This window comes from Procambarus clarkii, chromosome 31 (genome assembly GCF_040958095.1).
Source record: "Procambarus clarkii isolate CNS0578487 chromosome 31, FALCON_Pclarkii_2.0, whole genome shotgun sequence".
Lineage (NCBI taxonomy): Eukaryota > Metazoa > Arthropoda > Malacostraca > Decapoda > Cambaridae > Procambarus > Procambarus clarkii.
In genome coordinates, this window is record NC_091180.1 from 22,839,057 (window position 1) to 22,863,229 (window position 24,173).

The 24,173-nt window shown below is 41.4% G+C and overlaps 1 protein-coding gene across 3 annotated transcripts in view; it reads right to left on the reverse strand.

Moving 5' to 3' along the window:
• Positions 1 to 45: 45 nt before the first annotated feature.
• LOC123758956 (uncharacterized) overlaps positions 46 to 24,173 on the reverse strand; it is a 93,008-nt gene continuing 68,880 nt past the window's right edge. The window contains exons 1-9 of one of the 3 annotated variants that reach the window (XM_069334540.1): positions 19,032 to 19,090; positions 16,505 to 16,844; positions 14,718 to 14,862; positions 13,734 to 13,810; positions 10,785 to 10,933; positions 5,237 to 5,347; positions 3,793 to 3,974; positions 2,312 to 3,456; positions 46 to 1,898 (exon numbers count right to left, since the gene is read on the reverse strand). In XM_069334540.1, the coding sequence (XP_069190641.1) occupies positions 1,156 to 1,898; positions 2,312 to 3,456; positions 3,793 to 3,974; positions 5,237 to 5,347; positions 10,785 to 10,933; positions 13,734 to 13,810; positions 14,718 to 14,862; positions 16,505 to 16,694 (2,742 nt within the window). In that variant the 5' untranslated portion in view covers positions 16,695 to 16,844; positions 19,032 to 19,090 and the 3' untranslated portion in view covers positions 46 to 1,155. Of the gene's footprint in view, positions 1,899 to 2,311; positions 3,457 to 3,792; positions 3,975 to 5,236; positions 5,348 to 10,784; positions 10,934 to 13,733; positions 13,811 to 14,717; positions 14,863 to 16,504; positions 16,845 to 17,053; positions 17,113 to 19,031; positions 19,091 to 24,173 lie in introns of those variants that run through there. The other 2 variants (XM_069334541.1, XM_069334539.1) reach the window with 2 other exon arrangements.

Below are 24,173 nucleotides of genomic sequence, written 5' to 3' on the forward strand. Positions count from 1 at the left end.
TTTTACTCATTTAAACAATAAAATTGATACATTGGTAGGCTTAGCTAGGTCCACGTGGTCAAGGACGAGGCACGCCATGTGGTTACTCTTCCCATTACTGTCATACTTGTCTTTATAGACCAGTGCTTATATTTATGTCTCTGTAAAACCAATGCTTGTCTCAGTAAAGCAGTACTTTGGTCTGTCTCTGTAGACCAGTGCTTCTGTCTCTAGACTAGTGCTGCTTCTCGCTTGTCTCTTGACCAGTGTCTCTGTCTCTCTAAACTAATAATTGTCTGCTCTTCTTCTGCCCTATGCTTCTGTCTGTCTCTCAACACACACTGACCAGTGTTTCTGTCTGTTACAGTATGCTCTATCAGGACTTCAACACCTACACTGTTACAGTATACTGTATCAGGGGTGTTACACCTACACTGTTACTGTATCAGGGGTATAACACCTACACTGTTACTGTATACTGTATCAGGAGTCCTACAATGTTACAGTATAATGTATCAGGGGTGCTACACCTACACTGTTACATAATACTGTATCAGGTGTCCTCCACTTAGGCTGTTACAATATACTGTGTCTGGAGTCCTGGGATGATATTTGTGGCTCTACGTTGCAGTTTCTCCAAGGCAGACATATGTCCTTCTGCAGATGAGGTTTCCAAGCCTTCATTCAGTAGTTCAGATTCGTACACCTGAATAACCACTTTCTTCTCCTCGAAGTCCCTGGTGACCTCCCAGCCGTACTCGTCTTACCCCAAGGCGTCCAGCAAGGTCTTGATGCTGTTGTAATTCTCTTTGAGGGGCCCCAAAACTCATTCATATGGTTTCACGTTTTCCACTCTCAGGGTCACGGAGACTTTTATGCTCATTTTTGTTTTTATTTTATTTATATATACAAGAGTTCTTACATTCTTGTAAAGCCACTAGCACGCATAGCGTTTTGGGCAGGTCCTTAATCCAAATGTTTGCCCGGAATACGACCCGCCAAATAGTTTTACAAGTGCCCTATCATTGCCAGGTAAACAGAGGCTACAGCTAAGGATTGGTGCAGACGATACATCGTCTCTAGGAGAAAACAAGTGAACATTGTCTCTAGGAGAAACAAGTGAACATCGTTCTTACGAGAGACAAGTGAACATTGTCAATGAAAAACAAGTGAAAATCACTGCAGGAAAGCTTTACACCAGAAATAAATACTGAAGACTAGAAACGCGAAGGGGACAATGAAGTATCGCTGAAGCTTCAGAAGCTTGGCGGGAGTGAACTTACTCCTGGAGGAGATCTTACTCTTGGAGAAGGACTTCGGCCCTGTGAGGCTCGAGACTTTGATGCAACGTTCCTCCGGGTGGAGAGGAAGATATTCGGCGAAGACGTGGACCATGATGTTGCTAAAGATGAGGAAGATGATGAAGAAGAACCAGACATCGATGAGTTTGATCTCCGCCGTGGAGGGGAGGGAGCGAGAGAGATTAGAAAACATGGTGTACAGAACGAGGAGGCTGGTGAGGGCCATGGTGGCGCGAACGTTTAGGTTCTCTATCTTCACGAAGAGCGTGGCCCAGCTCACCAGCAGCAGCAGCACTGTTGGCACGAAGGTCGTCAGCACCACGATGCCTGAACGACGCTTCAAGATGAAGTCGACGGACATAAGAGCAGGTTGGGTGTGGTTCCTAAGGGTGACGCCCTGCACGGTGTACAGAGGGAGGTGTTCGGCGCCAATATACTCAGCCACGCCCTGCTTGAAGGCGAAGACAGCGTGGTCCTTCAGTTCAGTGGACAGCTGGAGCTGAATCTCGCACAACTGGGAGTCGAAGGGGTAAAAATATAGCTGGAAATCGCAGGTAAACGTGCCAATGAATTTTTTCGTCTGCGTCAGAGAGTTTTTTGTCCCAGGGAACAGCGTATCTGATGGATATATTACACATTTATTATTATTAGTAGTAGCGGTAGTAGTGTAGTAACAGTGTAGTAGTAGTGTAGTATTAGTGTAGTAGCAATTGTAGTAGTAGTAGCAGAAGTAGATATTATCATTATTGTTGTTATAACCAGAACGATAACACATTTAATGTAAGGCAATTTAGAATCAATGATTAGAGTCATTTTAATACTTTGGTTACTATGTTATTATGCAGGAATTCAAAATTTCGAGAGTAAAAAATATTAATATTGGAAGTTAATAATGTAGCAGACCATGTTAAATAAGGAACTATATAAAAATGTCCTGATACGTTATTCAAGAAACTTAAAAATACTTAAAAATAAGAAGTATATACACCATATGTTCGAGTAATTTTAGATAAAAGTCACATAGCACCCACCCATGTTGAGTCGGTTAAACTCTGGCTTCAATTGGTCGGAGCTTCTCTCCACGGCGACAGTCTCCTCCAGAGTCTTAATATTTCCTCGGTATATGTTCTCAAACTTGTAGTCAGGGAGCCACATGCTGTCTTGGTCACTCCTCGAGATGAGACTGGCTCGTTGAGAGTCCTGGAGGTTAGCGAAGGTGAGGCGGTGGTCCAGCCAGGAGAGCGAGACCTTCAGCTCCATGGACACTGTCATACTGATATCTTCGATGGCATCAAACCTAGTGAGGATGATGTGGGGATGGAGGCCCAGTTTCTCGCCTGTCTCGGGATTCACAGGAGTCAGGTAGTTCCTGTAGCCCTTCGGAAGTAATAAGAAATTACAGGTTTCTTCGTCGCTGCCGTCATGACAGTCGCTCCTGAGGTTACACCGTTCAGTAGAGGGGATGCACTCTCCGTCTCTGCACATGTATTGGTCGTCATCACAGGCGGAGAGACTGAGTTCTATCTCGTCGCCTGCCGGAGTGTCGCAGATGGTGCTATGGAGCATCCAGGTGTTGCGTCCAATGGGGTAGTGCGTGGCGGTATCAAAAGTAGTCGTGGCGATAGTTATATTGGTTTTGGTGTCGGTAAGGTACCAAGTGTTGTTCGAGAGCCAGTGGATTAAGAGGTTGTAATACCCTCTGTACATGGGTTTACCACTCATGTACCCGGTCACCGCGAAGCGCTGCTGATGCTCATTATCAAAGCACAGACCTCGAAGACGGAGAAAGTCGGAACCTTGGTAGTAACAGGCGGCGCATTTCTTGTTTCTCTCGTCACAAATATCGTCCTCCCAGGCACCGTCGCTGCGCATAACTAAACAGTTATTGACCGTCCCGCCGTTAGGAGCCGGAGGGTAAAACCGGTTGAAAATCATCAAGTCTCCAGTACCGTCAATTCGCCACTTTCCTTCTACTGTCCCGTCTGAAGCACCCAACCAAAGCTTTCTGACGTTGGTGACGGCGCAGACGTCCATGAAGCCCTGAAGCGCGTCTAGGAGTCGCTGGTTTTCTTCGCCAGAAGTGGGTAGGGCCAAGGAGGCGTTAGTAAGGACACACTGTCTCCGTGCGTCGGTGATGCTCTGGGTCTCTGGCAGCAAGACGTACCTTGGGAGAGGACTGGACCAGGGACGTCACATTAACAACATAAGAAGGAAGGAACACATACGAGACAGGTTTCATTTAGACCCAACAACTTCCACTCACGTGTTTATCCATCATATCTTTTATACTTATTAAATAATATGATGTGGTATTAGTAGAATCTATTGAAAAGAGAGAGACAGAGAGAAGTCTCACGAAAAAAATACAAGAAGACAAAATAAAAAGGGATCCAGATTTGTCAAGGTCTACCAGTGCTCAAAATCAGGTGGCTGTTCTATAAATTATCTAACAATCTAAACGAAAGAAGACCCTCAAGGCTCCCCGGGTTCGACCGAACACTTCCTCATCTACCTGCAGAAGTGGCTCAAGTGGACCCACTTCTCCGTCACGTCGCCGAAAAGCTCCAAGTTAACGGTGTCTGAGGAGAAGACGGCCCGGGGCGGCGAAGCCATGCAGGAGGCCATGGTCCTCACCTCCTCCTGCGTCACTAGTCGGTCCCAGAAGCTCACCTGAGCCAGCTCCCCCAGCAGCACCTGTGTGTGTACCACACACCATCAAACACCACACACCATCAAACACCACACACCATCAAACACCACCACACACCATCAAACACCACCACACACACCGACAGTTTACAAGTCCTGAAATTAACGTTCCTATGTCTTCTGAATGAAATATATAAACTATTTTTGATGATTAATGAAAGAGATTATTAAATATATATATATATATATATATATATATATATACTAGACCACAGTAATAGTCGGTCCAGGTAAATGAAAAGTTTATTCCCAGGGAAGAAAAAGCATAATACATATATTGAAAGACCAAAGGCTTCCTTAAGCAAAAGAATATTTAACAAATATTATACTACTTTTTTATAACTCAAACTTATACTACTTTAAAACATCATTCGTTAAAGGCTCCAAGTTAGCTCCAAGAGCACTTATACTTCATAGCTTGATTCCCACTTGCACACTTGGCAAGTTCGCTAAGTGGACTAAGTGACACCATCCCTACAAACACCTCACTTGTATAGTAAACATGGTGATAGTGACAGTAACTGACAATCCTCCTCTCTATACGTAAACACATATTACATATATATCAGCCAGTCTACACTAGTACGTCAATTACAATGATACGATAATGTAATTCATTAACATATAAAAGAGTCAATGCTGTAGACATCTGAAACTTGTTTAAAGAATTAAAGCATCACTACACTGAACGATGTAGCCCATTGCTTTACATTCATAATTAAGATTCCCAAATCCTTTCGTTCTACAGCTACCTTGAACAATGTACCAAGGAGCGCCCCTGCAGACAGTCACAAGCCTTAACCTCTCAACCACCACTTGAGAACACCGCCAGGTATAGACCTTCTGTATAATGCTACTTAACAATCCTTCCTTCGTCTATATCCACGCGCACCCTCTCCGAGAGACTCAGACACAGTTCAAGATGGTACACGACCAAACACCACATTCACTCCAAACATCTACCGCTTCCGGGCTATTCATCCTCGTGCCACCTCTTGTAGTGGCCTAACCTTCACCAATCAACCAATCGTCCTCCTCCAGCAGACGACTCCAGGGAACGACAGGAGAACCAGCTGTCTCAGCACACTGCCTGAGGAGCACACATACAAGGAACATCTTCCAAGACAGGTATACCTTTCAGCACCTTCAGCAAACACACGCTGGTAAGTCTATAGAACCCCACGTCCAGCAGTCTTTCATGTCTTCACTGTTTGGGGTCCAAGTCCTGGAACACACCTGCATCTTACCTGGTTGGGGTCGAACCCTTGGGACACTCCGTCCTGTTCTTGTCCCAGGATGAGAGTACCGTTGGTGAGGAGCGGCCCTCCGTCACCCAGTATCTCCCCCGTCAGGTACTTCTGCGGGTGAATTCAGGCGTCAGAAGGTGAATGAAAGGTCGAAGTTTGGGCTGCGGGAGAGAACACATCTGGCCGGGCTATCCACCCGGACTTTCATTTGCGCTTGCGAAGTGTAGTCAACACAGTCGTCTCACAACCAAATAGTTCCGGGTTCGATTTCTGTGCAGTATACAACCCACAAACGTTGCCAGAATCCTAGATAACTGTTTACTGCTAGATTGACATAATCCTCAGGTGTAAAGGGACGTAGGCAAAAGTCTCGCTTTCCTTGCACGGGAATCGAATCTGGAACTATTCAGTTGTGAGCCAACTGCGCTACAAGTCACCATTAAATGTAAATAATGATGTCACATCACAACACCGATCGCATTCTGTGCAGCATCTTTATCATGCCTAAAACTGTAACCACTGATACAGGTCATCACTCACACCGGAGGCGGTAAACAACACAACCCAGCGTAGTTTGACCCCAGCACTGCAGAGGGCAGTGCAACAGCTCCAGAAACACATGTTGGCTATTCATATAATAAAATAAAATAGAATAAAACTCGTTCTGTTTGGGTTTTGACTCGAATAAAGGCAAATGACATCATAGCCAAATTTTGTCTGTACGCAATTTACTGAACAACCTTGGTAGGGTTGACCAATCGACCAATCAAAATGATCAAAATAAATGACCATTTTGATTGGTTATTGATCAGTAGTAAGGCCCTCGGCACTGTTTGTTATAAGGACGTGACACTACACCGTGCTAAGCGGTATCCAGTGGTGCTCAGTGTCAGGCACCAGTACTGTGCTGTAAGAGGATATTATATCATACCATCCAGACATATATTGACCTTCCTCCAGGTTGTGTGTACACATATACCTGGCCCCTTTCCTGCTCTCCCGAAACCCACTTTCAGTCCTTCCAACACCAACTTTCGGTCCTTCTAACACCAACTTTCGGTCCTTCCAAAACCCACTTTCGGTCCTTCCAACACCAACTTTCGGGGACTTTCTTTCCGTTACTCGCTGTTTCCTGCTGTTTAAGTATTCCCTTATCCACTGCAGCACCTTCCCTTTTACTCCTGCCTGTTGCTCCAACTTTTTTAACAGCCTTTTATGGGGTACTGTGTCAATGGCTTTCTGGCAGTCCAGGAAAATGCAGTCGGCCCACTCTTCTCTTTCCTGCCTAATTTTTGTTGCCTGGTCATAGAATTCTATTAAACCTGTGAGGCACGATTTACCATCCCTGATCCCATGTTGGTGGTGCGTTACAAAATTATTTCACTCCAGATGCTCTACGAGCCTCGAGCCTTTTCCTCACGATCTTCTCCATCACCTTGCATGGTATACAAGTTATGGAAACTGGCCTGTAGTTCAGTGCCTCTTGCATGTCACCCTTCTTGTATATTGGGACTACGTTAGCTGTCTTCCAACTTTCTGGTAAGTCTCCTGTTTCCAGTGACCTGTTATACACCATAGAGAGTGGCACACTTAGTGCTTCTGCACCTTCCTTTAGTATCCATGGTGAGATTCTGTCAGGCTTCTCAGGCTTGTCAGTGAGATTCTGTGTGTGTGTGTGTGTGTGTGTGTGTGTGTGTGTGTGTGTGTGTGTGTGTGTGTGTGTGTGTGTGTGTGTGTGTGTGTATGAGTGCGTACGTGTGTGCGTGCGTGTATAAGAAAGGGAAATAATGGAAAACAGACACCAAAACAAAGAAAATGATAAACGTTTGAAGGAGAAATTGTCGAGGGAACAAAGACAATGGACCAGCAAGTGCACTGTCAACACCTTCCTCACATGTCCTCCTGGTTGACCTTGGGGGGGGGGGCTTATGACCAAGCACAACTTGGTCATAAGCACAACTTATGACCAAGTTGTGCTTCTATCGCACCTCCGTCTTGTGCTCACACTCACCAGCATAAAGAGACCAATATCACCACTAATACAAGGCACTATAAGAAATCAGCGATGTATACACACCTGCATTAGTACACTTGTGTACATTGGTCATACATTATACAAACATTATACACGCAGTGCCAACACAGCCAAACTTACTCTGAAATTCATGTTAAAAATGCCTTAATATTCTTAGAAAAATGGAGGTTTAGACCACAAAGTCCGGCTGGTGAGAAGAGATGTTTCTGTGTGTAATAACACAGTTGAGAGGGATTTAAAGTTGATTGAATTTCTTATTGTTGGGAATACGAAGCCTGTTAGGCTAATCGATGACCCCCCCCCCCCACCCCTAGGTCAACTACTAACCTACCCCAGGATGCTACCCACAACAGTCAGCAAACTCCAGGGGGTACCTATTTACTGACAGGTGAACAAAGCCATCAGGAGAATCAAATGTTGCCCAAAACGCTATACTGTCCTGAAGCAGCAACTGTCACACTGACTTAGCGCGCCCATCATCCTGCAATACAAGACCACTTTGCGTCATGTTGCAAAGGTGATTGCAAATAGGAGAGGTGACCAAAGGTACTTCACATCAAGGAACACCAAAAATCGGATCAAGTGAGCGCGTAGTACTGTACCGGATATTATTTCCCAGCCTTGATGTACAAGTCCGGTTCCTCGATTGTGCTGCAAACGTACAGAATCCAACCTGCTAACCTGGCCAGAAACGCACGAACCCAAGCCACCCACCTAACCTCTAACCAATCGATCCATAGAAAACGTTGATTTTTGTTGGGCCGGAACTTTTGATAGTTGGTTGTATATGGTACGTTGGTTACCATGACGTAACATAACGGCGTGTTGGTGGAGAGGATGGGTTGGATGGACGCACGCACGCACGCACGCACGCACGCACGCACGCACGCACACACACACACACACACACACACACACACACACACACACACACAGACACACACACACTATAACAATACTGCAGTAATATTTATGTGCTCCACACCTCACGTCTTGGGTGCATTAAATAACTGTTAACGTGTTTAATAAGTAGTGAGTGCCGCGGCCAGTGCCACTCTTGCTTCTCCCTTACCTACATGTTGTGTACTCACCTGTACTCATCCTGTTGTACTCACCTTGTGCTCACCTTGTTGTGCTTGCACGGTCGGGCATCTGCTCTTAAACCTTGTTGTATATTTTTGGACCTTTACCTTTTCTAGTTATATTTAGTGTATCTTTAGATAGGGGGTTCCATGCTGGGGCAGCATACTCAATAACAGGTCTCACAAAGGGTGTATACAGCGCTCGGAAGGAATCCTTGTCTAAGTTGCTGAAGGATAACGGGACGTTATCATATGCTAGTATGGCATATTCTGCCCTCGTTATCCTGCTGATGAGTGCCTCTGGTGTTGGATCTCCAGTTATGTCACTCTTAAGTCTCTCTTTTTCAGAAGGTGGAAGTTGCCTTCCCTTCATCCTGTGCTGTATTTGAGGTCTTCTTATTCCAACTAATCTCATTATAACCTTGCATTTATCAGGGTTGAAATCTAGTATCCATTTCTCAGACCATGTTTGGAGATTGTTAGCTTCATATTGTAATGTACTGCTGGTCTCTTCAGTTCTGATTCGCCTCATTAGATTAGCATCTGCATCAAACATGGATAAGAATGACCTCACTTCCTCTGTTTGATCGTTTACATGTCTGAGGAGCAGGATGGGCCCCCAGTACCGACCCTTGAGGTACTCCACTCATTACCTCTCACTCTAATCTGATAGTTCTCTTATTATGACTCTGTCTTCTTCCTATAAAGATTATGAACATTGTGAACAGGTGAAAAAACAGCTTAACACTCTGTGGGAAAACAAATCCAGATTTCGGATAATGTGAACAATTAAAGACGCCAATATTTTTTACAAGAGGACCACTGGGGCCGACACCATCTGACCATCGACATTCCCATACCACCCACGTATCATTTTGAAAAGTTGGGTGAGGCTTCCTCCAAGTATCTGCCCCCAGTTTTGGACAGAAAGAAATTATCTTTCTTTTTAGTTGTCTATATATTGATCAGAAAATATGAAACACTGTCTTACTATTCATTTAATAACTTTTGACATTAAATGATCACACTTTGAAAATCACTGCACTCTAACCACTTGCTGAATGATACCTGGTGTGACTAGGCAGTACTGGGGGACCAACGGCTAGGAGGCACACTTGGGAACGGGTAATGGAGCTAGCAGTGATTTCAGTGAGCGAGGTCACTACAAGCTGGCAGCAGATGGATGAGTACAAGTCTAGGTACTATAAGTACAGGGTTAGGCTACCCTCGCTAATAGGGTCGGTGTCATTGGTCAAATTACGTTGCTGTAAAAAGAGAATCTTTAAGTCACAGTCGGTCTGTCCCGCCAATACCAGGTAGGTACTTAGTATAACAATAGCATATTCAATTACCCGCATCACATTAACTTCATCAAATTTGTAGCACCACACACAAGCACGGATATACGCACACGTGAACACTCACACATGTATTAGGCTATTTACGCAGCAATAATATATGGAGATCCGGTCACGAAGAGCAGAAAGCCTCGCGCCAAATATTGATCAAGCGAAAAGAGTAATGACTATCAATAGAGTAGAAACATTTGTTGACTATTGGCAACAAGGACACTATTTTTTCCTCGGGTTATTGTGCTTGCGGGGATTGATCATGAGCTCTTGGGATCCGCCTCTTGACCATAAATGGTATGGTTTGCGCAGCCTAGGCCCGACGGAGCTTAGCCTTCATATATCTCTTGTCTCTCCTCATAACCATGCATCTGTTTTGGTTGAATTCTTATTTCCGTTCCTAGTCTCATTACGTTGCATTTGTCTGGGTTAAAGTCCTGTAGCCGTTTTTCAGACCAGCTCTGGAGTGTGTGCAGTTCGGCTTGTGGTATTTCGCAGTCCCACACCTGTAGAGGTTACTTAGTCGCTGCAGGTATGTAGTAGTACCACATGTGGCCAGGACAAGTGTGTGCAGAGGCTACCTGACGTGTGTATTGACACCATAACTAAAATATAACAGGTATGTAGAGACACTATGACTCACTATTACACGTATACACAACACCATGACAAGTGCAGGTGTGTATTTGCCCAATATCTAGCAAATTCAGATTTGTAGTGGCACCTCACCTAGACAGTGTACATATCTACGCCCCATCAACCATTACCCCTGTACAGCCCCGCTCCTGTGCCAGGTAAGTCCATTTAGGCACCTCACCTAGACAGTGTACATATCTACGCCCCATCAACCATTACCCCTGTACAGCCCCACTCCTGTGCCAGGTAAGTCCATTTAGGGCTCACCATAGCCCGTTCTACTTGCAACTTTTTGTTCCGAGTAGCTGAATTTTATACAACAACAATCACCCTTCCGTAACTCTTCCACACAGGACAGAACGTCTCAAATTTTTCCTCTCTCTCAACACCGTCAACCAAGAGTCTACGTAGGTGTGGAGCAGCACCTCACCCCCCCAAGCACATACCTGTCCATGAAGGTAGATGGAATAGGTGTGGAGGGAGAAGGAGTGGCAGAGGTGGTACCAGACCCCTGGGAAGGTCTCGAAGGGCCTGGACATCGTTAACGACTGCAGCCTCCGGTTGTACCACGCCTTCAGCTTCGTCTCGGAGGTGTCTGGCCGGAATGTCAATTATTATGCAGATGAAGGAAATTAATAATAATAATTATTGATACATCACGTTAATGTGCTTTGATTATGCAATAATAATAATATTTGTTCAAATTCATGATAATTTAAATATAAAAATAATAATTATTACAAAATGGTAATGTTAACCAACTTGGTGGTAAAGATGACCTCCATAAGGTACCAAACTCAACCACAAACATGCACACAAGGAAGCAGAGAGTCGTACTAAATGGGATTGAATCTGACTGGAGAAAAGTGGGATACCACAAGGGTCCATTTTGGGGCCAACCCTTTCTGTCATATACATCAAGGACATAGACGAGAATATTACTCATCACATCATCAAATTTCCAGATGACACTAAGATCTATAGTAAGGTGGGAAATTAAAAGAATATTACAGCCTTACAAAGATTTATACATAAACTCCACAACGGATCAGAAGACTGGTATGTACACACAGAAATCACAATAGCGTGATATATCAAATGAACATATCCACATATCTTGTGGATTTGTTCACTGGTATGTGTTTTTTAATATCGAAATATGCAGGACTTTGCATGTGGGGCATAATAACCCACGTCACAACTACCAAACTAATAGCATTACCTAGCAGGAGATTGGTGAAGAAAAGGACCTTGGAGTCACAATTCATTATTCACTGAAAGTTGCACAGCAGGTAGGAGCAGCGGTAAGAAAAAAAGTTAACCAAACCCTAGAAATAATCAAACGTACTTACTATGTATTTATGTCTGTAGGTTAGCTTAGCATTTTAAAATCACTACAATCACCTTCTGTGGTTGACTGTTTAATAAATCCCTGGACTATATGTTTAACACATCTCTCACCCTGTCCTTGGAGGACAGAAGAAAATATATATATGCTGGTTGGCATTGTTAATGTGTGGCCACGTCTGTGGTAGAAAAAAATAAAAAGAAAACACTTTTGGCTTTAAGGAAAAGAAGCTAGTGATTCCACTGTACACATCTCTGCTGCGCCCCCAGAAGGATTATTATATCCAAGCATGGAGACCTCATCTTCAGATGGACATTGTTGTTTTGGAGAAAATTCAACACTGGGCGACAAAAATTATTCCAGAACTAATTCAACTCTCGTACCAGGAGCGATTAAGGGCTTCAGGGACAATATCCCAGCAAACCAGGCATGACAGGGCGGATCTCATCGATACTTTTAAAATACTCAACAATTTAGAGGATGTTGATCCAGCCATTTTCTTCAAAAGGTCAGATGTAACACAAACAGGGAGCAACGGTTTGAAAACAGGAGATGATTTTTCACCCACAGGGTTATAAACCTATGGAACCGCCTACCCGCCAAAGCCGTAAATGCCAAAACTCTGTTCAATTTTAAAACCCAGCTGAAAGAAATGATGGCAAACGAGGGGACGTATGACAAGCCGCCGGTTTCCTGTCCTTGTCGAGGCCACTAGAGTGTTAGTGGCCCGCAGGTAAATTCAGGTAATTCAGCACCAAACATCACACCACACCATTGGGCTAATACAACTCAAACCCAACTTGCAGGTACATACCTAGCCACTGAATTTTTAAATGACAAAGGCAGTGTAAGTTTATACTGTGACTCGCAGAGTGCACTCCTGGCAGTGAATGCGCATAGTAGTGACACCCAGAAAATAGGCAGTTATATTCGAATAATGTTTTAACTGCTGAAGAAAACAGATTTGAAATTAAATTCCTTTGTATACTATCACATGTTGGCATCTCAAAGCATGACACTGTTGACATGCTTGCAAAGATAGCCTGTAATTGACCAGTAGTAGAGATAAATATAGGTGTGTCATTAGCAGGGACAAAGAGAACACTTAAATATGTGATTTGTTTAAGTATTAACATACATACAGCACACCTAACATATACTAAACAGCCCACTAACATGCTCAACAGCCCACCTAACCTATCCTAAACCCACTTACTCTAAACTATACAGTTCACCTGCCGTAACGAGCACCAACAAGTGTTGCACTTCACCTGGCTGTCAATACGTGAGGCACAAGCATGTTGGCTTGACAATCGTATTATCTGGCAATAAGCAGAACACAAATCATATTCAACTACCATAAGGAGCACCATAAACCAGAACACACCATGATAATCATCATACACTCCCCTATGGACACTAAATATACTATAGTTAACACCTCCATCAACATCAAACACCATATACATCCTACGAACTTTCCTAGACACGTTTATCATACCACTGAGCGTTATACACCACCACCACACCCAACTACACAAGCGTGTTTTCGCGAATCTGTATAACAGTTAATTGGCAGTTGAGAGGCGGGACCAAAGAGCCGACTCTCAACCCCCGCAAGCACAACTAGGTGAGCAGACAACCACACACACCACCTTACCTAAATACACACACAACCACTCATCACCACACCCAACAACATACAACCACATACCACCACACCCAACCACACACCACCATACCCAACTACACACCTCCACACCCAACCACACCCAACTACACACCACCACACCCAACCACACACCACCACACCCAACCACACACCACCACACCCAACTACACACCACCACACCCAACTACATACCACCACACCCAACTACACACCACCACACCCAACTACATACCACCACACCCAACTACACACCACCACACCCAACTACATACCACCACACCTAACTACATACCACCACACCCAACACACAACTACACACCACCACACCCAACTACACACCACCACACACCAGGACCAGCAAGGAGTTATACTCACAGAGAAGGACAGCATTGCTGTTGTCCTCAGAGGTGGCGTAGGAGACGTGGATGTTGAGATCAGCCATGGCTTCCAGTCTGTCGATGAGAAAGCACCCATTATCTCAGCTGAAATATTGTAGCCCCCCTAGCGGCCTCTTTGATATCGCCACTAGCATCTATTTTGTTATCCCCACCTGCGGCTACTTTGTTGTGCTCCCTGTTCCCTCCAGCGAATAACTATAGCTTAGTCTCTTACCAAACAAAGGACTGAGGACTACATACCAAAGACATGGGCGTTAGACCTGTTGATTTTTCTGGCCCAGGATACCAAGAGGCCACTTGGATATATATAATTTTCCCACAAGAGAAAGAGGGATTACGACTATTATTTATAAACCACGGACTTTCTCAGTTGGTAATAGTCCACATTTTGTAGATTTGTCAAGTCCGAGTCTGCTTGAAGCCACGTTTCGAGACTTGCTTCGTTCGCTTTCATCAACGCAATCAAAACACTTTACAAAACCTTTTCCAGGTCCTCACTCTAGCACCTCCTCCACTTTCACCTCCTTTCCAAGCTTGTCCTCTTAGTCATCACTTTATACACTCACAATTAATACTTTTCCTACCACAATTACTACAGCTATTGAGAAAATCAGAAGCGATGACGAGGATTCGAACTTGCACACTGCATAGTCCCAAGCATGCGCCCCAAACAACTCACCCACAACATGCTCAAAAAACAACCCAACCTGGGATTCAACTGAATCCTCCATCGGTCCTACTATTTCTACAACTATTAGCAACAGTACTCGCTACTGCAGACGAGGAGTCACAATAACGTGGTTGAAATATTTAATACTCGCTACTATTTCTACCAGCATTATTACTACTACTACTATTATATATATATATATATATATATATATATATATATATATATATATATATATATATATATATATTAATAATACCGTTCCTGCCATGACTGGTGCAGCTAACGTACCTGACCCAGTAGCAGACGGAGAACTCCTGGAGGGGCTTGAGCCCCAGGAGGGTGAAGTTGTACCTGGCGAAGGTGTAGTTGTTGTTCCGGTGCCACATGCCACTCTGGAAGGTCAGCACCCTCACCTCGCCCTCCCCTTCTCCTCCTACCCCGGGGATCAATGGCCTTTATTAGCGCTCGTGTTCATAGAGAAACTACAACTGGTCTTGTGATGACGCTGTTAGTTTTACAGGGGAAACTGTATCTTTTCCAGCATTTTATTGTTATTGTCCTGAGGGGATTATCCGATGGATCCTGGATACATCCATCCAGCCTTAAGTCTGGAAAACTGGACGAGCCTTGTGCAGTGTAATTATAGCTATGTACCTCACTTTATGCCAAGGCGTATATAATTAATAGTTTGGGTTGTTTGGTTTGTTTGACCTTTACAGTAGGATTATACAATCCTACTGTAAATGTATAATACTATACACAATAATACAGTAGGATTATTAAAGTCGTGGCACTGACTTACTGTGGAGCCAGCGAGCATACGTAAGTCTTGAACATAGCCTAGGCCTATATATATATAAACTCAATACTGGAACACACCTCAACGTGCTTATCTCGTCTGTGTATAGTACCGTAAAGTATTTGTGGGCATCACACAATCTGCACCATTCGTAAATAAATAATTGTATAAATAAATGTACATGAAAGTGAAAGTAAGGGGTGGAAAGGGGGTGGGGAGGCACGGAGAAAACCAATAATTACCCTCTAAAATAAAATGGAAACTTTGTTGAATACCATACTTTCAGTTGGTCGATTTTTCATATACCTAAGTGTATAGTAGTACCTTCCTCTAGAGAGCAGTCTGGATCAGGGGGTGGGCAACACTTGACACTCAAGCTAAATTTTTTCTGGCGAGCGAAACCCAGGACTCAGGAAACTTAAAAAATAATTAAATAAAAAAAAATTGGCACGCAAACTTAGCTCTAGATGATCATATAGGGAAATTTACGTTTTTAATGGCAATTCGTCGTTTAAGAAGGTTCCAGTTTAAGATTCAATAAACTTGTTTAAAAAAAGAATGTTAATTTCCCAGTACCAACATGGAGCAAATTACTATATTTATTTAATAAATTTATGAGATTAGGCTATGGAATTAGATTCTGTAATTTGGCAATGTATTACGGATAACATCTTTGAGTGATTCATTTTACAAGAACCAATCTGCAATTGCATTCTAATCTTCCTTTCCCCAATCCGGTTTAAGTTATTTAGATAATAATTATAAATAAAACAAATATTTCACCCTCACCATGAACCAGTTTTAGGAATTCAAAATGTAGACGATGTTTTATCGGCGTAGAATGACAGAAAGAATATTTTGGGAATATACAAATTTAACATTATGTTCGTCCAGATTCAAAAATGAATCTTAAGAGGGAAACTTCAATTTCCCTACACTTGGGGAAGCCGGCTGCTGATATATTTATTTTTAGGTAAACTTTGAAGTGAAATGACATCTCGTTCAAAACTGAAACAAGTTTTAACCGCACTTTAAAGCGTCTATTGAGAAGGCATGGTGAGAAATATATATGGGTATGTCCAGGTTATCGAAAAATTTGAGTGTGGAAACTGGCTTCAGGAAAAAATTAGATTATGCTGTGCCAAGTTACCTGTCTCTCTCAAAACACAATAATATAAAAAGATAAATATGTTTATACATAAAATGTAGCCATTTATTGTATTTCTACACATTATTTTATCAGAGCAGTAAAAGGTGAGAGAGTCCATGGACTTACCACAGACACCGGCGACCATCATGGCCGCCACCAAACACCCAACCATCCCAAGACTGGCCTGCTTCACCCGACGTATACCAGAGAAGGATCCTTCAAGGCAAGGACAATCTTTGAGCACTTGAAAGACAAAGTCAGTAAGATTTCCAGACTTCATTTCTCTTTGTCTTCTTTGGTATTTGTTGTTCTTCATATTATCATTTTTTCCTCAAAGCAATGACGGTGTTTTCACGGTGTTGTGTGATAGTCTTATCATTTTCTGCTCTCTCTCTTCTACTTTTATTTGAGTACCACGTTTTGTTTTCTATTCAACTTGAAAAATAGTCTTAAGTTCCGACGACAACTGAGGGAAAAAAAACGAGAATTATATATAGTTAAAACCTGCAAATCGTGAGTTTGCAATACTGCACAATTTTCAAAGAGAAACTATGAACTTCAGAATACAAGATACTACAGAAGGCGTATACGAGGCAGCTCCTATTTATTTCCACTCAAATTCATTCAAATATACGCTTGAAACAATCCAGCAATCCCATGTACCTATATACTTACCACGAGGCTACTGCTACCACTGGCGGTCTGCGGTACGAGGCTTCAATAGCCCGGATGCTATTGGAAATTGAAATTGAAATAAGTTTATTGAAATAAAATACACACAAAGGGATGAGGTAGCTCAAGCTATTCTCACCCCGTTCAGTACGTCGTGTTAATACATACATGGACACACATCACAAACAATAAACATATTACCAAACATTCTGAGAGATAAACATCTACATTTCCTCCTGTACACAAGTATATGCTATTGGACCGTCGCTCTACCATCCAGGCAGTAATCACCTTACACACATTTGTAAAAGTGCACACAATAGAATAAACCACACGTTTCTATATATACTCACACACAAACCATTAAAAAACATTTCATGCTCAAACTATACGAAAATTCTCTTAGCACAAAGACATACAAATTTATAAATATATAACTATTAAGGTGTAACATCATTACATCAGTAAGTAGATGGCGGATTTATTATTATTATTGTTGTTATTTTCTACCACAGACGTGGCCACACATTTACAATGTTAACCAGCATATATACATTTTCTTTTGTCCTCCATGGATAGGGTTAGAGATTTGTTAAACATATAGTTCAGGGATTTATTGAACAATCAATCACAGAAGATGATTGTAGTGCTTTTAAAATGCTAAGCTAACTTACATACGTAAATATATAGGTACACAGATTTATGTATGCCCTACATAAAGTGTTCGATGTGTCTTTTACAAAGTGTCATTAATGTGCATTTACAAAGGTGAAATGCAATTCTGATCAGCTTCCACATATACTTTATACACATACATACATATGCATACGCACCTGTCTTTATCTAGGGTAGATAAAGACAGGCTATTTAACACAAGGGGCGCAGGGCTAACCATAGCCCGTGCTACTTGCCCCGCTTCTGTGCCAGGTAAGTTACGGGCTCGCCATAGCCCGTGCTGCTTGGAACTTTTTCCGAGTAGCTGAATCTATAACAACTACATAACACAAGGGGCACACGCACTAGAGGACACAGGTGGAAACTGAGTGCCCAAATGAGCCACAGAGATATTAGAAAGAACTTTTTTAGTGTCAGAGTGGTTGACAAATGGAATGCATTAGGAAGTGATGTGGTGGAGGCAAGTGTAGATATGATAAGAGCCCAGTAGGCTCAGGAACCTGTACACCAGTTGATTGATAGTTGAGAGGCGGGACCAAAGAGCCAGAGCTCAACCCCCACAAACACAAATAGGTGAGTACACACACATACATATATATATATATATATATATATATATATATATATATATATATATATATATATATATATATATATATATATATATATATATATATATATATATATATATATATATATATATATATATATATATATATATATAACTGAAAACTCACACCCCAGAAGTGACTCGAACCCATACTCCCAGAAGCAACACAACTGGTATGTACAAGACGCCTTAATCCACTTGACATACCAGTTGTACATACCATATGACATACCATACCATAATCTTGTACATACCAGTTGTGTTGCTTCTGGGAGTATGGGTTCGAGTCACTTCTGGGGTGTGAGTTTTCAGTTGCATATTGTCCTGGGGACCATTCAGGCTTGTTCGCATATATATATATATATATATATATATATATATATATATATATATATATATATATATATATATATATATATATATATACACACATACATATATATATATATATATATACACACACACATATATATATATATATACACACACACACATATATATATATATATATATATATATATATATATATATATATATATATATATATATATATATATATATATATATATATACACACACACACACATACATTTGTCCCTTTTACTCTGACAGGGTGAGATAGCTGATAGAGAAACTAGTGTGCATTTAAGCACTTAACCACTGAGATGCTTCTACAAGCTCAGGTTATATAGTTACTGGTGGATGTAGCAGTAGGAGAGAGACAACAACACACACCCGCTGCCTTCCGCGGTCTGGCCACCACTGAGACTCCAGTCCAGGGCAGGGTTGCCAGATTCAAATTGCTAAAAGTAGCGAGCTGACGGTCTAAAAGTAGCGAATTTGTAATAAGAGTAGCCCAATTTTTTGTTTAGTGACTGATACGGGTTTCAAAGTAATCTATTATGATATATAGAGTACATTAAACGATTTTAATTGTTTTGTTAACATTATCTCTGCATATATATATATTTAACCAATATGATATTAGGATAACTTACCAATATTTACTGTTTGAAGCTTAATGGGTGTAGAGTCCTTCCACGTCTTTACAGTTGAAGATTACCAAGATCTTGATCTGCATCCACAACCTCGTTCTTGTATATTGCAGACTCATATTTAAGCATTGACATGAGTGGTTCAAATGACGAGCAACAAGTTACATTTTCTTCAAGATATGTTTTGATTCTCAAGACTGATGTCAAAAGCTCAAGTCCCATTCCCATTCAAGATTTCTCAGTTTAGTTTTCACAGACGTTACTCTCGAAAATATCCGTTCAACCAGTGCATTACTGATTGGCAAGCTGTATATTTTCAACACAAACTCAGCGAGGTCAATCAGTATGGGATCGCCAGCAGTGTTCTTGACAGTTATTGTCTTGGTCTAAAATGACGATTCAGATGTCGGAATTTGTCCCTTACAAATGTTGGACTAGTCAATAGTTAACAGTAGGCGCCACTGACTTTCAATTTCACTAAGCTTAGATTGGTCAGCTAATACTAACGGAAGTTCCGAAAATGGTGGCCATGTAAGCTAAGGCATATGATAGGTAACAGATTTTTCACCTTTTTTTATAGTTTCAACATTACTTAGAATACGAGAAAGAAGCTATTTGCAAGCTTTCATTACAAAATTATCGCATCTTTCTTGAACATTTTGAAACTTTTCCTGGGTTGTAAAATTGTTGTTTCTGTTAGTGGCCAGAAGTGTTGAAAATTCGTAACCAAAGTCCACTTTCTCCAGGGGCAGATACATAGAATTGTAGTCCAAATTAACATAAAGCTTTGCATGATGAGGACGAAAGATTCTTCTGAGTATTCCAAGAGTGAAGTTTTCTAAGACAGAGTGAAGGCTATACTGATATGCTTCATCTTTTGATAAAGTAAATTCATCCTATCAAAATCATTTAGGATTGGTTTGAGACATGTGAAATATAGCTTATTGGAGGGATCAGCATACATTGAAAATAGTTGCCTTGCAATATATTTATCACAAGAGGAAACAGCTATTTGGTAATGAGTTGTTAGAGAACCCCACTGATCAAACGGCCGCTTTACACTACCGCTCCTTGCCAACCATCGTCTTCCTGACAAAGGTACTAACTGTAAGGGATCTTTCCCATCATTTATCAATCTGTAAATTTCTAGATAACTTTCTCCCCTTAATGAAGATCTGTGGAACCAGGTGTAGCTTTTGGGATGAAGTATTATTAACAATTAAGGTTGGGAAATCTATTGCCCCTGGGGAGGATTACCTTGCCTTGCGATTACTTTTTCTTTCAAAGGTTCCTAGGATCAACGTCCCCAGGGGCCGGTCTCTGACCAGGGCTCTCCTGCGGTAAGTGGTCTAGTCAATCAGGCTGTCGGACTCGGCTGTGATTTGTACAGATTATATTATTAAAGCATAAATAATCATCATTGAGTTTCTTAATATTAATAGCCCAAAGTAGCCCAACTTGCGTTTAAACTAGACCAAAAAGTCGCAAGTAGCGAAATTAAAAATTTGGGAGCGTGGGGCTCTCAAAAGTAGCCCAATTCGCTACTTGTAGCCCAATCTGGCAACCCTGGTCCAGGGTTGCCAGATCTAAATTGCTGAAAGTAGCGAGCTGAAGGCCTAAAAGTAGCGAATTTGTAATAAGAGTAGCCCAATTTTTTTTTTAGTGAATGATACGGGTTTCAAAGTAATATATTTTGATATAAAGAGTATACTATAAGATGTTATTTGTTTTATTAATATTATTTCTGCACATACACCCATACACGAGATATCCAAGTATTTTTAGTGTGAAATGCTGTTATTATATGCATAAATTGTTGTTTTAATCATATTACGCTTAATCACTTGGGCTGGACGGTAGAGCGACGGTCTCGTTTCCTACAGTTCCGCGTTCAATCCCCGACCGCCCAAGAGGTTGGGCACCATTCCTTTCCCCCGTTCCATCCAAAATCCGTATCCTGATCCCTTCCGAGTGCTATATAGTCGTAATGGCTTGGCGCTTTCACTTGATAGTTCCCCCACCCCCCCAGAATAATATTACGAGAGCAGTATTTACGGGCTATTCATGCCCGTGCCACCTCTTGGGTGGCTTAATCTTCATCAATCGAGAGCAGTACGTCCTAACCTGACGTTATATGATGATATCCTCAACAGTTGATAAATAAAAGTAATTGCGGAACTACAGTTATCTAATACTTATCATAAATAGTATAAAACCTTATCATAAGCCAAGGGATTTGTAGATCAGTGTTTAAAGGGAATTCGGAAGTAATAATAACACAGCTGATGCCATCTGTCGGCAGAAGAGAACACTTCAACTGGCTGGTCAATAATGGCCATAAGGTACAGCTTACGCCATCTGTTGACATCAAAGTACACTTATAACAAATTACCCCACAAAATACCACTAACGCCATCTCTATTTTTTCCAACGCACTATAAACAGCCAAACAGCAACCTATAAGGCGGGTTGTTGTGCTCGGGTAGGAGGTTCCAAGCTCCGCCCACAGATGGTATGGGGTGCATAATAAATGCCATATCATTGGTAGATATTCTTTGTTGACATTCACACAACAGCCAATCACGGGAAGGGATCAGCTAAAGGCTCCATCCACTTAATAAATAATCTTTATTCAGGACACCGTCCTTGCTTATGACATTCTGCTTCAACTTTAATCTACCTAAAAAGTGAAATGTTAAGTATTTGAAAGTATTAATATAGTGATAATTAAACACTGCAGGACGTAACGGGTGTTACAGAAACATGGGCTGGCTACTTGACTTGTGACGTCATCAGAGGGTGTTGCCTCACACAAATAATATCGGCGATACAATGCCTCCGCCCTCTTATTGGTCTACATTATTCAGTTAGATGGAAATTTCTGTCTTGTATAAAACAGAAATTGTTGTTCTTTTGTACAACAACAAGGTTATTGAGCTAAAGCACGTATTTCTTATTTTGCATTTTATTCATATAAGCGTTGGCATTCCCAGCAACAGCCAATCACAGGAAGGGATCAGCTATAGGTGCCATCCACTTAGTAAATCATCTTAGTTCAGCCCACCAGTCCTGCTTATGGAATTCTGCTTTAACTTTAATTTACCCAAAAAAGTGAAGTGTTAATTATTTAAAGTGTTAATAAAGTGCTAATTATATATTGCAGGATATAACAGATGTTATATGAAAATGGCCTGGCAACCTAACTTGAGACGTTATTATTGGGGGTTGCCGTGACACAAATAATGATACGCTGCTCTGCCCTCTTATTCGAGTAAATTATTCAGTTAGATGGAGATTTCTGTCAGGTGCAAAACAGAAATTGTTGTTCATTTTCACAACAACCTTGTTGTTGTGCACAAGGATCTATTTCTTAGTTTAAATTTTATTCATAAAAAGAGTGTTGGTATTCCCCGCAACAGCCAATCACAGGAAGGTATTTCTGGAAGCTCGGCCTCCTTATGGACTCAGCACATCGCTCTAGCTCATGGCTCTCTGTTTCATCTCTTGTATATACAAACTATGACTTTTTTCGATTACTGTTATAATTAATAATATGAGATATAAAAGTTTTTACATAAAATGGCTAAATTCTGCCATTAAATGGACTTTGTCTGGTATACATACAAACATACACCAATTTATTACCATTCATCCATTATTAATTTTATATGTAATGTATACTGTCTAGTTTTTTCCTCTTGCCATTACTTGGTGCAATATTTGAAAGTTGTCTATTTATTTATCGATCTATCTATTATCCTGTATTTATATTTACAAGTTTCTGTGCTTGGAAGAAAACTCTGCATTGAATTGGGACTAATTTATTAAATAATATTATTTAGTATTAATTAATATTTACAATTATTTATAGCTTAGTTACTTTCATGTACCTCGCAATCGTACATTCTACATTCTTAACATTAATAGCCCAAATTAGCGCATCTTGCTTTTAAAATAGCCCAAAAAGTAGCAAGTAGCCAAATTAAAAATTTGGGAGCGCGGGGCTCTCAAAAGTAGCCCAATTCGCTATTTGTAGCCCAATCTGGCAACACTGCTCCAATCTAGGGACAGTGCTGCCACCTCATCAAAAAGTATTGTTAGTTAGTTTAGTTCATTTATTATGCACCTCATACCCATCTTGTGGGCGGCAGTGGAAAGGGTTACAGAGGCACATAATGGCCTCTGTAACCCTTTCCACTACCGTCCACAAGATGGGTATGGGGTGCATAATAAATGAAACTAAACTAAACTCACACCATAGCATTACTCTTTATACTCCTGCTTTCTGGCCTTTCGTGCTTGTGAAGAGTGTCAGTATGGTATGGTGGGAACCGAGAACTATATAGACGAGCTGCACGCACCAAACCCACACAGGACAGTGTGACATTGTAACTGCCAGAATTTTGCTTGAATATCTTTACATACGGCAGGTAGCTATATTCCCCCATTTTGCACTCGCAAGATAACGTAAGATTTTAAGGGTTTGTAAGATTTGTAACAAGCTGTTTACTTGGAGACGGTTAAGCAAGTCCCAGCAATGTCTGAGTACAGTGACATGATGAATAACCCAGCGGGTTTTCTTCCTATTGGGGGATATTGTACATGCTGCTAGGCGGTATGTCCACTCACAGGATGAGTGGCACTGTCCACTAAACTCACCCCTCGAAGTCAAAATTAAAATTAAATAAGTGTTTATTGTTAAACAGTATTTGTTTAGTTAATCATACAAAATTTACGTTTTCTCTTAATCAAAGGAAAAGAAAACTTAAAAATAAAGGGTAACTTGATTCAATTTTCAGGCACACCTAAATTTACCTGACTAGTAAGGAAATCTCACTAGTGG